The following is a 15,664-nucleotide window of genomic DNA, read 5'->3' as shown; positions in this document are numbered from 1 at the left end:
TACCGGGTGCACTTACGCTCACATATATCACTAACGGAAACAGACTAAAAAACCATTCGAATCACTTAACGATCATTCTTGGCATACGGCAGCGACAAAAAGAAAACCATCGGACACTTTTGTTCATTCATTCCGATCGTTCGAAGCACTGCGTGAGAAAAGAAATTAAAGTAAAGAATATTACACAATCCGCATGGAGCACACTTTTCCCTGGTTTGCTTTAAATGGCTTTACCAAAGTTACGCGCCCATTCCCATTCCCGCCCGCCCACAGCACAATTTTAATTGCACTCCACCCGTTGGGTCGTTTTTGAATGATGCAACATCGCTAATGTCCGGTATGTTTCTCACCATTATCCAGGGCGTTAATTGTTTCAAAGCCACCACCGGCAAATTGCGTTTCGTTCCACAAGCGGCGAAATAAATTATAAAATACATTTCACCATTACATCTGCCATCTTCCCCAGCCACCATGAACCTGCAGACAGATAGTAGCTTTCATTAGCAAGTAAACCCGGCTGTAACTGAAAAGCTCTTTCCCACGCACATTTTATACGTCTGCAAAAAAAAACAACATAAAACACACACATAAAACAATGCACTGTCCCACCCAATTCTGGTAGCGTCCATCTCGCATCACGATGGACAATAAGCGACGCAGGCAGGTGGCGGACGCTTTAGCGATGTGCACAGTGATTCAGAGTGGATGAATGATTTAAATCTTGCTAGAGAGTGAGTTAATTCAAATTTCCAAGAAGTGTACAGTCAGTACCCGAGTTACGCGGTTTTCGACTAAAGCGAGTTCGGAGATACGCGGAAAAATTGACATTTCACGACAGGTTTTGCATGCAGAATTTAATGTTTGAATAGCCAATTTCAAATATACGTTACATTTCATCATTATAAAAATTAATTTTCATAACATTTTATAGTAATTGTGCTTCGTGCTTCATAATGAGGGTATAAGTATTCGATTCCTTAATACGATATTTTGAGAAAACTCGAGATAAAACTCGAGATTTCTTTGGAACGCATTGCCTGCGTATCTCGGGTATCGACTGTATTTATAACGTCTTGCCATTTAACTCATTCGCATAGAATTAAATTATTGCTCCGGGTAAATAAAGTCACAGAAAGCCTGTTATGGCACCCCTAGACCTCTTGAGGTTGTTGTGCAGATGAAGAAGAATTAAGATTTAACTCTTTACGGCGACCTTCAAACTCACGAATTAAATCGTGAGTTAACTCTTGTGGGAGCTAACTCGCGATTTAATTCTTCGTTGCCTTTAGCTAACGACTTAAATCGCGAGTTATCTCCCACAAGAATTCTTTACAGAGATCTTTAAATCATGATATAAATAGAATTAAAACGTGAGTCAAAGGTCACCGTGAAGAATTAAATCGCGAACTAATTCGCGATCATGAGATGAAGATCGCAGCACCACCACCCACTCCCCCACCCGTCACTAATTTGAAATTATTGAAATCTTGTAGAGTAAGTTTAAGAGTTCAATTTTCATTCTATCCCTTTTAATTCGGATTTAAACCTTTGAAAAGAATTAAACTCCCCATCCCTAGGACGGTTGGCGCAAAGTGAGTGAGAATTAAAGTGAGAGTGCAGTGCCGACGGCTATAACTCGGTCGCTAGTGTAAACAAGCGGAACGGAGCGGGAAATGGGCAAAGACCCGCTTCTGGCCAGATCGGTTTTGTTCGTACCTTATCGAACGAGGCAGACGCTCATGTAACATTCAATTAGACACAGTCAATTCGGTGATCTTTGGTACAGGTCATTTGCGATCGTTCCCAACACACAGATAGGTCGTTTGCCTTGTTCTCATTTCCGTCCGTGTGAATCACAACGTGACGGATGGCGCAGAATTATGCCAGCGGGGCAAATGTATTGAACGACAACAGCATTCGATTCTGGCGGCCAATGACAGGCAACAGCGCTGAGATGAGTGAGCTAGTTGGCATTAGATTCGAATTTCTGTTTTCTTTTGCTGTTCTTTTGCGTTTGCAATTAATTCACTTTACTCTCCCGGATCCTGTTCTGTGTTGGTCCACTCTGTCCACGAATATTTAAGTCAGCTAAAAACAAAACAAATTGATCATCATCGTCAAGCTGGCAGCGTATTCCGTGAAATACACGAACATAAGCAATTTGAAACTCATCCTTACTGTGACCGAAGAACATAGAATTTGCTGGATGTTTTTGCTTCCCTTGTTTTGTTACCATTCGGGTGACGGCTAAAACCAGTTTTGCTGGAGTATGCGGTAGATTCCGTCCTGATCGGCTATTCTAGCGGTGCGCATGCACGTCACGCAACGGGCTAACGCAAAACAGAAAAAGAAAAGTTTGAACTTTTACACATTTACAATCAAACGGCCGTGTGGCCTTGAAAGCAACCGATGAAGTTAATGAGAAATAAAACGATACTCATTCAGTGGCACACCGCCTAATGCTGATCTGGAGACCGGCAGGTTGTGTAGAGAAGACAAACCAATCAAACAGGGACAGGGACACAGAGCGAGAGAGAAAGATCGAGGGCAAGGTCATGCGTATCGAATGTCAATGAGTTGTGACCCGCCCCATGGTCACATTAGCCCTCCGAATCGATCATTAAAAACGGCAAATCATGCGGCCATTGGCGATGGTGACAACCGAAACCATGGTGCACGCACGAAACGCTAAGTGGAACCGCAAACACTTTCGATCAGTTGCTCTTCTTGCCGCTTCGACGGCCGCCGGCAAGGTGCAGCATTCTGGCGCAGAAAACCTGGTGGCCGCAACAATGCAGGAAGTCGCCGCCGCAGTCCTTGTGACGCTATCGGAAAACATTTGAAGAAGCTTTTGAGGCGTAACGTGTCGCTTCCTCCTCTTATGGTGATGATTCACGCTACTCAGTCGCCGACAAAAGTAAATGGGAATTTGCATATGTCATACGGTTGGTAGCAATGGCGCTAAGTACAGGGTGAAGTTCCGCGCCTCGAATGCACTTTCAATCATTTTACGATAGCAACGATCAGATATGTGTGTCAATGTCAATGTCTAATCGGAAGCAGCCTTTCACTTGCTCAAAGCCAGCCAAACATTTGCCTATTTCTGCACAGCTTTTTCAACCCTAGGGCAGGGGTCTTATGTTAGGCACACAATGCGTGTAAATGTTTGGCAGCAAAACAGCCAATCAATAATTAGACGTTGGACAAAGAGTTGGTTTGGGGGTTTTATCGATCCACGTGATGCACAGTTTTTTTTTTTTGAAATTATAGTATTCACGTTTGCCACATCACTGACACGTCATATTGCCGACCAGTAGAATACCGTTCGTGTATATACCACTTTAGAGCCTTTTTAAGCCGTTTTCGATCGACCTTCCCGCAGGCATTCGAACGATGCACCTGCACAAATAGATAAACGAATCCACATTCCATAGATTTAACTGTTTCCTCTCAATCTCGCTGGGCGTTCATCACATTTATCTCAATTTAAATGTGGCCCTTTTTTTAATCGATGGCCTTTTTATGCACACTTTTTAGTTGGAGCCTTGAACGGAGATGGAACCGGTTTTGTCCCTTCGGAACTGTAGTATCTCGGGTCAGCTCTGTTGAAGCTGCAGAGGGTTTTGTACGTAACAGATTAACATTCGTGCCCATGCTGATCGATGCGCAATCACAAACAAACACTAGAAAGCCGGTTTTTACACCGCTTATTCAAGCTTAAGGAACTTTTGGTCGAGTTCCAACGAGTATTAGGTAAACGAGTGCCTTCTAATACTATGATTTCAATTCCCAGCGTTAATCGATCCGCTCAGAGAGATTCACATAACAATTTCACTGGGAACACAGCAACATCTGGACGCAATTTTTCGCGCTGCATCACTGCATTTTACTTGCACCGTCAGCCGTCAGATCCAGGGCCTTGCGTATATCTCTGCTCTCCTGCGGTTTTACTACGCTATGGCGGCAATGCGTCCTTTTCACGCACTGTAGAATTCGAAAGAATTCTCCGAAAAGGAAAGCCCTGGTCTTACATCTGTTCACTCAGGGGAGAAATGAAATCTAAATACGCAACCTAAACTACAGTAACGCACTGGCACACAAGAACAAGGGGTTTGTTTTTGTTGTAGCACAAAGTTGTTTTTCAATCCAGTCCGGCACAAATGATAATTGCGATACGGAAATGAATGGTTTCAGAAGCAAACTAAGCAATTTTCACACACTTGGGTGTAAACCACTGTACCGTATGATTTGAGCAGCGAACGTGTAGATAATCGTGCACTAGAACATCACGGATTTTTCAACAGGCTTGCTTCCCAGGTCGCCAGAGAGCACGCATTGACCGCGAGATATGCGCCGCGCACCGACACTCGCGGATCGACCGTCTGTTGCGAATGTAGTCCGATGTGTGAGTAAACGATTCTCAGTTCCGTTTACCAGCGGTGGCCAGACGTTCATTCGTGATTCATTTCGGCATTACAGGGGTTTTCAGCTTCCGTATCGCAGGGCTAGGTCAGAATTATAGTAAATGAAGCAATTATTTTTCTTTTTGTTTTTGGTCACGATAATAAAAGTTATTCAGTCAATCCGCAAGTTTTCGACAACAGAGAGATAATTGTGGAACTATAGGATTTCTATTCGACTTATATACGACCCCTGTGGGACTGCTTTGGTCCTATTGTAGTCCAATTGGATTTCTATTCGATGACCACTGGACTCCTGGTTGTTAAACAGTTTTATCAAATTTGGTAAATCAAAACAAACAAAACAGTATTTTTGTTACCTAAATTTTCATCCAATATCCAATTTTCGATATTTCCCAGATAGAATATCTTTCTCTATCGATCTTGTGCATATGTGCGAACAATGGAAAAGTTTCAAGAACATAAAGTAAATGATTCATCATGTTCATGCGTGTATTTTGTTACGTCCCCTGGTGATATCTTTATTACAGTGCAGCAAAGTGTAGTTTTATAATTGTAAATAGAAATTCCTTTTTAATCGAAATTCTTGAAATTATGACGTGATATTTTACAGGGGTGCTGTCCAAAAAATAATGTGCAATAATTTGTAGAAACAACCTGTCGTTTTTAGCAAAAGAAATCATAATCTTGTATGGTTTTTGCAGTTACTTTACACATCCCGGTTATCAAACGTGGAAGATATAAGATAATAGATAGGATTTATCCAAATCTATGCTTTGGACCTAAATTTTACAGAACTAGCAAGCAGTTGAGAAAAATCAACAATTCCTACACAAGCAGACGACCCCTGTAAATTGGAGTTTGGGTTGACGTGTGGCAAATGCGCTCCCAAACCGTTTTCCCTCTAGCTGTCATTGGCGAGAAGGAATCGTAAATATTGGTGAATTATAATCATTAAAAGCTTGTTAGTGATTCAACGAAGCAGCATAAAAAGTTTACCACCGCAAGGCAATAGTGGATGCTGTACAATTTACGGTGCGGGGGTGTGAGAGTGTGCATTGAGCGAGAGCGATGCTGCGCTGCAGGATGACGGACGCTCCAAGAAGGTGATCGAAACAATAAGAGCGCGTAGAGGATATTCTCACGTCCCGCCCCGTCTTCTCGTGTCGATGCTAAAACGTCGCTCTATACGTGTGTTGAGATCTGCGAAGGATTTGTGAACGTGCATAAAAACTGCTGCTGAATCTTGGGACATCATCTCCACCGACCGAGCAAAAATTGTGCATGAAAAGTGACTGAGGTGAGCTGAAACACGCAAAAGGCAGTCCGATTAAGAGGCAGCCGTTGGTAGCTTTGTTTTCTTGCGCGGAGTTTGTATTGCGTATGAACGCACTGAAAGGAAGGAAGGACAGGATGAGAGATGATCGATCGAGTAATGCTTCAGTGTGGTTCCTGACGTTGATTGGAAACATCCGACACTTGCATCTTTGGTGAAAAAAATGTCTCATTGAGCTTTTGTGGGCATTTGGCATCTAGTTGGCATGTGTCATCACCCATATTAGTGTTGTTTATTCGTACAAATATCAAAGGATTCGCTTTCCTTCTTGACGATTTGTTCTGTTGACGTTTGCTCCGTAAGAACAGCATCCCACACCACAACTTCCTGCCTTGCTTTGTCACTAAAGTTCAATCTTCCAGCCGTGACCTGAGTGTATCAGTGTCCGATCGCTTCATAAATCATAGACTGCTTGTGTATTCGCAGATGCCACAAACGAACGAAGAACAGGAAGAGGATGGCAGCAAAAATATGGTATCCAACTTGCCGCTCCTATTTGCGGACGGCTACCCAACGTCCCTGGACAAGATCACCGAAGCACAGCTGCAAAAGTTCATACCGTTCATGGTACAGTGTTCGCTGGGAAACGTCACTATCCAAACGATGACCGAATTTAATAGGCCTCCCTGGTGGCCAAAAGATTTGGAATTTACCAAACCATTCAAACGGCCAAAATCGTTCACCGGGGTAAGTCGGGAAAGGTTTTTTTTTTTTGTCCGAACAGGATCTTATTGGTGTTCTTTCGTTTGTATTCCAGGATTGGTTGCTCAAGATGCGAGAACTCGTGGTAGCATGTTACGACGCCCACGACAACATTTATCTCCTACGGTACTGTGCTGATCTGGCAAAGTTTCAACCGACAGCGTTGCGATTCATTAACAACTACAACTCTACGACATCTCTGTTCGAGCGGTCGTCGAACAAGTTGTTGGTTACATTTCGCAATGAAAATATGGTACGCGGAAGTGCGCATGAGATACGATCTACTGCGATATTCGATTATGGTTTACCTCGTTTCTGTTCTTCTAGCTGTACGATCAGGAACAAAAGATAAACAGTCGCAAGTGCCTTCTACCGAAGCAATCTAACTCCCAGTCTTGCTTAGCCACTCAGGAGGAAATGGTCATATCAGAATGCTTCGATATCTATCTTTGCGACAACTGTGATGCCGAGCTATACTCCGCAGGAGCAATGGTGGTAAGTTATCGATAGATTTTGCATATGCACCGTTAGCATGTTATATAACCGTCCGTTAACAGAAACACCAAAAAAAAAGGATTAGTGTTTGGGTACTAGTTTGCAGATGATGTTGCCATTTTGCTGTGATAGATGAATAGCTAGATCTCCTGTTCGGGAACAAACTTTTTTTTACTAGCGGCATCTTGAAGTCCTCCGCAGGAATCGAAATACAATCGAAAACCCCAATATAATGGGAGTAGGCGTTTAAGTGTACAAGTATACTTTTGCAGTAGAAGTATCCGGGAATAGGTGTTGAAACCATGCTGAATTATTCGACTTACTGATATCTGTCGGATTTGTATCTGAAGTTCGTTTAAAGGAGATGTGACTCGATCCAATGCCCGTAACCAACACACATACATATACATACGTACATATATTAGTTCCCCGTTGTGCGCTTCTAACGAGCTTATGGGGCTGAAATTTGCTACAGGCGTAACTAAGAATTATAATTTCTTTTTCGTTCTGCATCGGTTATTACAAAATATATTTCCAAATACATTGTGACATTTAAATTCGTAGCAGTTGTGCTTATTCGTAAACATTCTATTCGTTTCAGGAGCACGAGCGTGTCTGCCTGGGGGAGCAGAGCAATGCCGAGTTGGCAGACACTAGTGACGACGATGACGTTATCTTTTGTGGAACAGTGCTGGAAGATCAGCTTCCACTCGATTCGGCAGCTCGTGCGCATGCAGAACAGCAGAAGATGGTATCGTTTCTGTCGCAGAATTTCATGTTGCGTTGTACGAACTCGAAAGAATCGACGATCTCCAACTCGCACCAGTCCAGCGGTAGCAGTAGTACCGAGCTCGAAGGTGGAACTGTCGAGTGTAATATCGGAGCAAAGCATCACCGTATGCCTAGACGCTCACGCCAGGTTGTTACACTAGCGAAATGCACACAAATTCCGCTCTCCTCACCGTTGGGTTTGTTTATGTTGAAAACTTCCAAAATCATTACGACAACCGATTATCTGTACGAGCGATTCGAACGTATGGACAAATATTGTACTGCTCCACCCCTTCCAGCTGGTGCATTCTATTCATTGCAGCCAAATCTTGCAATGGAGGGTTTGCAGGAATCTTCTACCGCTCCAGACCGACGGATACCCAGATGGTTCTTTGGAAAAGTGAAATCAGGCAACGGACCAAACGGTCAATGGCCGTTCACGTTCAAACGACCTACAGACGATTCTTTCGAACCGTCGCAACGCCAATACAAATTCCCTCGGCGCCAGTTCTCTAACAAGCATCGGGAAGCAAACTTTCTGTTCTACAACAAACTACTGCTGCAACGTTGCCGACCGTGTGTGGTGAGCATGAAAAGACTGACCCTTGCCGAAGTGCAGGAACTTGCTCTCCTGCCCGGTATCGAACGGGCACAGAGGGAGGCCGAGCATGCAGCCATGCTGGAACGGCAACGACGGAAAGAGCTTGCTGTAATAGCAGAAAGTGCAATGGTTATCGATAGCATTGATCTCTGCTCTTCCGATGAAGATATGGAGGTGGGAATGTCAGATGGTAAGGAAGCACAGTACGTGCAAGAGCAGGAATACTCAAGTTCCTTTGATACCGATTTCATCGCACATGACCATGTAGAAACGATCGTAATAGAAATGGACGACAGTATGAGCAGCGATACAAATGAACTCACAAATACTAGTTTCTATGCCAATGGTTCCCTACAGCAAAAGCACAATGCCAGCAATGTACTGCCGGAAATGGGGCCGAAATTCGCAAAGAAGTCCTTCATAGGTACAATGCTCAGTGAAAGCACGTTCCGTTTAAATAAATCACTTCCGGCAGGGCATAGCAACGGTAAAATCATCATGGATGGTACGCGACAACCACTTACCGCACCGCTGTACCTGTACGCGAATTGTAGCCAAACGGCTGTCAATGTGTCGGATGATGCGCAATTTTCCAACGCGAGTCGTTTGATCGTCCGCAAAAGTAGCAGTTTGCCTTTGAAGGAAAATTTGAAAAACGGCTTTGAAAGTCCCGGTACCGTTGGTAACAGCGCTAATGGAGATGGTTTGCTCGTAGGCGATGCTGGTGGTGGGCAATATGCTGCCACTTCCCTTCCTGTGCATCAAGCAGCAGCAGCAGTACAACCACGGGCCGTATTGCTTGCTGGACCCACCACGTACGGGCATCCAATAATCGGTACCATTCCAGCTTCGTTCAACGACAGTGGCAGTCCACACGCGCGATCAAGGGCTTCCGTTATACAGACGTTCCCCACGGCAACTTATGTTACTCAGCCGGTACACACACCTAACAATGGTACCAGTACGCTGGCTGTCTCGAGCCCAACCGTAGCTAATCTTCAGTAAGATTAGTTACACTAACTGATGGTAAAACGGAAGGAACTGTTCGTAAATACCTATCTAGCAATATGTTTACTACAATAAGGACAAACTAAAACAGGTTCCCTTTTGCCATTCAGAATATTTAATCCGTTCCAAGACAAAAATCCTCTTCTTTTACGCTGTTTAGTTGTATTCAATGGGGCAGCCCGGAGGCATGATGGAAGCGGCGCCGGTCTTCACACAAACGAACCGGACCAAAATCCCATCCGAACCAATGCCCTGTAGCAAGGAGTGACTATCCCCGGCTACGTGGTAAATAAGTCTAGTAATCTAGAAATGGCAGACATATGATGACCTAGTAGGTCCGTTACCCCAAGAAGAGAGAGAGAGAGAGAGAGATAGACAAAGAGAGAGAGAGAGAGAGAGAAAGAGAGAGAGAGAGAGAGAGAGAGAAAGAGAGAGAGAGAGAGAATTGTATCCATTGGGCTAAATCTTCACTGATAAAAAAATGTACAATCAATATGTCGTACTAGTACATATTACGGTTCCGTATGTGAATGTAGGTAAACATGTATATAATTATGCGGATTATGATATGATTTTTTGAAATGTTTAGTAACCTGACTATTTCAATACGATTCAAGGATAACAGGTTAACTGCATTAAAGCAAGGGAAGACCCTTTTTATGTTAATTTATGTTACGTACACTCAAATATTGTATCTATTGGAACTACTTGACGAAACTATGTCTAATTTATCGTTCTTACAAAGAATATTAGTTGATCTGTACTTTAAACCTAAACAAAAAAATCTTTCCATTCGCTGAGTACAATTCTTTTCATTTGTTGCTAGTAACTGGCCGTACTGTGATGGCATTGAATTGTTGTTTCTAGCGATTTTTTTTTTCGTTTAAGTTAAATTTTACATTCATGTGTTCTGTTTTCTGTTCGCAAAATGCTGTTAGCTTCACTCCATCAATGACCGTTTTGTGCTCGCCTACAGCGCTCTACACATTTACGCGTTCTGAATGAAAAATCATCTTGTCTCTCTACTAAAAATAGATTGGCGCTGTACATATCTATGAATAAAGAATAATGATGCATTCAAATGAATTCAAGCTGATATTATACGAATGAGATTACTCTACCATTTAGAAATGATGATGACATTTGTTTTATTTCAGATGCGAAATTGAGATTCGAATTCGTCGAAATCGTTCGCTTTGGTTCGCGATTGATTGGTTGTCTTTCCATGACGCTTGTTTCGGCCAAGCAGGATCTTCAAACTTTGATGTCCGATGAAGATTGGTACACGATGGAGCGTCCTCTAGTGGCTGCTAGCTGTCAACAGAACATTGAAGCAAGCGCTGCTTCGTCTAGGGATGTCCAACCCGCCTACTGATTATTAATACAGCGCGTAAAATCGCCACAAAAAAGCATTATGTTTAGCAACAGATATATATATATATATTTATGGTTTTAATGAAAATACAATAGGTTATAAGGAAAATATACTAAAAATTTACCTGCAACAACAAATCCTAAAAAAATCCTGATAATTCTGATAATTTCGATAACATGTCTATCTCTCTATATCATGTTTCTGAAACATTTGCAAATAATATTTGCTAGTGAATGTTGCGTTTCACTTTGATAAGTATTTTTATCCAAATTTCATCTTTGCTCAAGCTGCGCTAAACAACAAACAGAAAAAAGAAAAAAAAACACTATAATTAAAATCTTTTGTACAGTTTTCGATAAATGTTCAGACATGATACAGAGTTAACAAAATTCAAGTAAATGACTAAGAACAAATAAGTTATTTATGATAGAATAAAAATAAAAAATGACGGTCACCTTTTTAATTTCTCATAAAAAATGAACAGTTGGAGTACCTAATAACGCCCAAAGAAAGAAATCGCACACACTAACACCGAGTTCGCATTTTTCGCAATTATTATTTGGATATTTTATTATAAAACGTTAACATGTATATATACAAACACACACACACATGCAGACACAAACTTCCATTTTTTAGTACACAGGTATGTGTAACAGTGTTCGAGTTCCGCCAGTTTCATCAGAATCATCGGTTTTATACATCAAAACTATAAGATCCTTTGCTTGTGTTCTCCTTTTGCGATACGACCACAAACAGAATTTTACGCACTCCGTCGGAGTGTATCGGATCGATCCGACCGGTGCATGATCTTCGGCCGGCTGTACCTTCCTACTGATGTCGATCGCTCTCAGACGCTATTCATACGATTCCGTTCGGTTAGATTAATGCGCGCGTTCTTGCCCCCGGCCATTTGCTTGCTCGACAGGCGCGCCCCTGGAACATACACTTATCAATTCCGGTATGTACGATCGAGTATTGTATTAGTCGTGTCCTTTGTTGTGTTTTTTCATCTCTTTTCCCCTGCGAAACGAAACTTATTATTTGTTTGCTATTTTGGCTTGCTTTTGCTTTTATTTCCCTTCTTTAACAACTCCAGTGAATCAAACAATCAACTATGACGCAGAACAACTAAGTTCTTCTTCTCCCGAGTACAGCCCAGCCCGTTTCACATTCGAACGGGTGTGCGGCTTTTCTCTACTTTCGCTTGCTTAAGGAATGTTGTTGTGTGGTGTGTGTTTTGTTTGCATTGTTCTCTCATCCGTGTTTTTAGCGGGGGTGTGTTGTTGTTGTTCCATTTATGTTTCACTTTTCGTTTCGTTTTTGTTTTGCTTTGCCAAACGCTATGTTTTTAACTGGTGTGGTTTTGTTTAATTTACGTTTTGAACCGTAACTATTTATACTTCATTCGTTACGCATAGTTTACTTAAAATTATCTCAGTTTTTGTTTAAATACCTCGTCAATATGACGAAACATCGTCTGTTAAATTTGACACGCCGATAACAGACTCGCTCTTCTTTTTTGTTTTTAGTGTGTTATTTCGTAAAAACTTGCGGTTTGTTAAAAATATTCTTATTTACACTTTTTTTTAGTAATTATTTTGAACTATTAAGGCCCTCAACTTTCAGGCTTATATTTAGTAAAAATTACTCTTTCTTTTTTTTCTTTTCTTTTGTTATTTTTTTCTCTCTTGTTTGCTTAGTTGATGTCATGCAATTTTCATTGAAAACATTTGGCATACTCATTTAGATGATCTTGTTTCTGTGTGTGTATTTTTTTTATCTCCCTCTTCTATATCTCTTTGCTTTTAGTTCCATAATTTTGGAAAATACTCGAAGTTATTCGCTCACGGGATACAGTTTGCCTGCAGTGTTCTTTGCTTCACTGGTCGAAATTGGGGGAGAAAAAAAATAGAATTGGTGGTATGGTCAAGGAAGAAAGCAATCGGGGCCTTTGATTTGAAACAAACTGAAGCAACGATGGTGTGGCGGGGGTAGTTGGCGACAGTGGGCAAGGAATGAGGAAGCGTTTTGGTGGGTTGTGGTACGAGTGGGCAAGGGATGTGATGAGTTTTTTTTTTGAGGATCAACTAACAAGCGAGTTCACATCAGGTGTTCCACAAGGTTCAGTAAAGTAACCCCCCGTAACAAAATATATGCACGAAGATCCTTTTTAACACTCCAGGTATTCTGTGGATTGGCAAGAATTTATGAAATTCATTTACTTTTTTTTTTAGCGTGGCTGTCGATCACCAAAGTCGCCCTTTCACATCCGCTGCAACTACTCTTTCTGATGCGTTTGCTGTTGGATCATTGGATCAATTTGTGCTCCAGGAGTCTGCGAGTACTCACTCCCGTTTCAATTAAGCCGGCACCGGCAACTCCATTGTACAACTCTGACCTGCGAAGCACCTCTGATGCTTGCTACTAAGTGAACGAACGAAAGCATCGTTCTGAGAAGTATGTGTATAATTTACTTTCGTTTTTTAAAAAAATTAGATTGTTCTGACGATCACACCGTTGGGATGGGTTGGTACCTCTTGCTGCTACCCTCTCTATCTCTCTCTCTCTCTCATCTGGTGGTCGGTTACGACAGTACCGATTGTTCCACGGGAACTTATGCCACAAAGTTTTGGTTAAAATGTGCCACCTTTCCGATGTGGGTAGCAGCACCGATTGTTCTGTACTTGCGTAAAAAAGCACCAACAAAACTGGATTATATTCCGGCAGGATACACGGATCCGGATCCTTCATGCCGGCGAAACACCACTGTAGTAGTGTGTGTTCAATTCCTGTCGGTGGTAATTCTCGTTTAGTACGTGAAACAGTATGCTTCAATAGTGTGTTTTTTCCCGGTTTTTTTGGCAAGCAAATTGAGCACCCGGGAGCTCCCGTTTGATGGCTGTGTGTGGAATAGGGGTTTACCTTCTCTGGCAGATCTTCCAGAATACAGCACCTGCAACTGCTTGTTGCAACTAGTCGTCTAAGTTAGTGTTACCGTTTTGCTGCTGGTAGTATTATCCTAAAACGGATACGGACCGTAAAGTACACTCGTGCAGAGATCGTAACTCGGTACGCTACGCGCACAAAAGGATGTCTGTGTGATGTAGCACGTATCGATCGATGCCCATCCGGTGCCGGACAGTGTAACTACGTAGAACGCAACCGCGTTCGATTGGTTAGCATTTGCTTACATTAGTAAGATCTTCCCCGCTAGCTAATAGATATTAGTTTTATACCTTAGTACGGACTTTAGTACTTGAGTACAGTACCTTTGCACCCACGGTACCTCGTTTGCACAGTGCACAGTGGTGCCTATTTCTTGGAAAGTACGCTAGCATCACGATCGGATGTGCTTGTGGTTTTGGCCAATGTGCTGCTATTTTCCACATTCGAAAATGAATGTTTGCCGTGTGTGCGCCAGAGTTTGCGCAATGGAGCCGGTGTGCCATCAGCATCCTGTCCTCGACAGGGGATGATGTGGAAACACCATTTCTACGAGTAGTTGCAGACGGTTGTGTAGTAGCTGAAGTTTGCTGATCTACCACCACGATAGCACGGAATATCCATCAACGAAATTTCTCCATCCCTCTCGTCTCTCCTTTTCTCTGTGTCCTGTTTTTTTTTTGTTGCTAAACTCTCTTCCTAACGGAAAGAACGACGCGTGTCGGAAAAAGACGTGTAAACGGTACATAAATATTTCCTATTTTTCTCTATGTAAATTCGCATTTCCCCACCGAAATGTGATTTTTTTCTTTCTTTCGTTTTTTTTATGTCTGTTTTCTGTGTGTGGCATTGATTTCCTCGTTTGTTTGGTTTACTTCCTTTTTTGACTCTAACGGTTACCGCACGGTACCGCGATGAGGGGGGAAAAATGGTGCGCGACAATTAGGTAGACATTCGTATAAATACATCTTTGCAAAATACAAACAGTAACAGTAGTTTTACATTCTACGTAAATTGTCCCAGTTTTGGTCCCCTCTAACAGGGGGGGCTAATTAAAAAAAAACAACGTAAAAAATTAACTCTCAATGGGTAAAATTTCGTGCCGGTGGACATTCGATGCCACATCATTTAGTTTCTTTAAATGTGTGTTTTTTTTGGTTGTTTGTTTGTTTTTTGGTTTCAAATGGGGGCATAGTATTGTTCTTTCACGATTGTTTCAATTGTGTATGCACGCGGTACATTCCTTTTCTCGATCGCAATGCTCGTTCCGAGATCCTTTCATGATCTTTTTCCAGCTTGCACACAAATCGCACGCTCACTATGTACTAGTACCGTCCAACTTGCTCGCTCGCTTTCTTTGCGCGTCCTGTTGGCATTATTATGTATTATAATGTGCGGCTGTTGGCATTATTTCGCAATAAATATGTACGACATCACTTTAATCTTTAACGGGAACAAAAACAAAAAGTGTCTTTCCTCGGTTGCTTCCTCAGAGGCGAGCTCTCTCCGCACAGTTTCAGATCTACATTTCTGCGTGCGTTCCTAGTAGTTTATATTATCGAAAATAGCAGCCCATAACAATTGGTCACTAGAGCAGTATGTAAACGCAACAACGAAAACACAAAATCTGTGGGCAGAAGCTGTTTGGCCACGATCGTGTGCCGCTTGATCGATTTGTTGTTCGAGAGTGCATTGTTGTGTGCAGGTTTATAACGTTGGTGTGCGTGGTGCGCTTCTGCAATCCCTCTGCAAGCCTGCACTAAGAGCCTCACACACAGTAAACTCACTATGTGAGTGTTTTTTTTATGTTGTTGCAAAAAGTGGTACCGTGCTTGTTGTTGTTCGAGTAAATAATTGCCTCCACTGGCCTGCGATGGAGGTTTCTGATAGCTTCAACACGATTTACTTGCTGTGTACGTTGCGCGGCAAACAGTGCAAACCTCTCGGCAATTCACTAAGCATTGTGACAAAAATGTGAAGGAAGAACATGAAGTAACAGACAACGTAAA

The 15,664-nt window shown here is 42.3% G+C and overlaps 1 protein-coding gene across 1 annotated transcript; it reads left to right on the top strand.

Moving 5' to 3' along the window:
• Window positions 1–6,183: 6,183 nt before the first annotated feature.
• LOC128716818 (uncharacterized) lies at window positions 6,184–9,331 on the top strand. The gene is made up of 4 exons (XM_053811387.1): window positions 6,184–6,444; window positions 6,515–6,712; window positions 6,787–6,954; window positions 7,556–9,331. Exons 1-4 carry the CDS (start codon window positions 6,184–6,186, stop codon window positions 9,329–9,331), a joined length of 2,403 nt encoding a protein of 800 aa, XP_053667362.1.
• The last annotated feature ends 6,333 nt before the right edge of the window (window positions 9,332–15,664 follow it).

This window comes from Anopheles marshallii, chromosome 2, assembly GCF_943734725.1.
Source record: "Anopheles marshallii chromosome 2, idAnoMarsDA_429_01, whole genome shotgun sequence".
NCBI classification, from domain to species: Eukaryota; Metazoa; Arthropoda; class Insecta; order Diptera; family Culicidae; genus Anopheles; species Anopheles marshallii.
Note: the sequence above shows the minus strand (reverse complement) of the source record. Positions and strands in the feature narration are given on the sequence as shown.

Bases quoted from the DNA above. Each gene is read 5' to 3' on its own strand.
- LOC128716818 (XM_053811387.1), top strand. From the start codon at position 6,184: ATGCCACAAACGAACGAAGAACAGGAAGAGGATGGCAGCAAAAATATG. The intron at 6,445-6,514 runs GTAAGTCGGGAA...TTTGTATTCCAG, and splicing joins GGCCAAAATCGTTCACCGGG to GATTGGTTGCTCAAGATGCG. The intron at 6,955-7,555 runs GTAAGTTATCGA...TATTCGTTTCAG, and splicing joins ACTCCGCAGGAGCAATGGTG to GAGCACGAGCGTGTCTGCCT.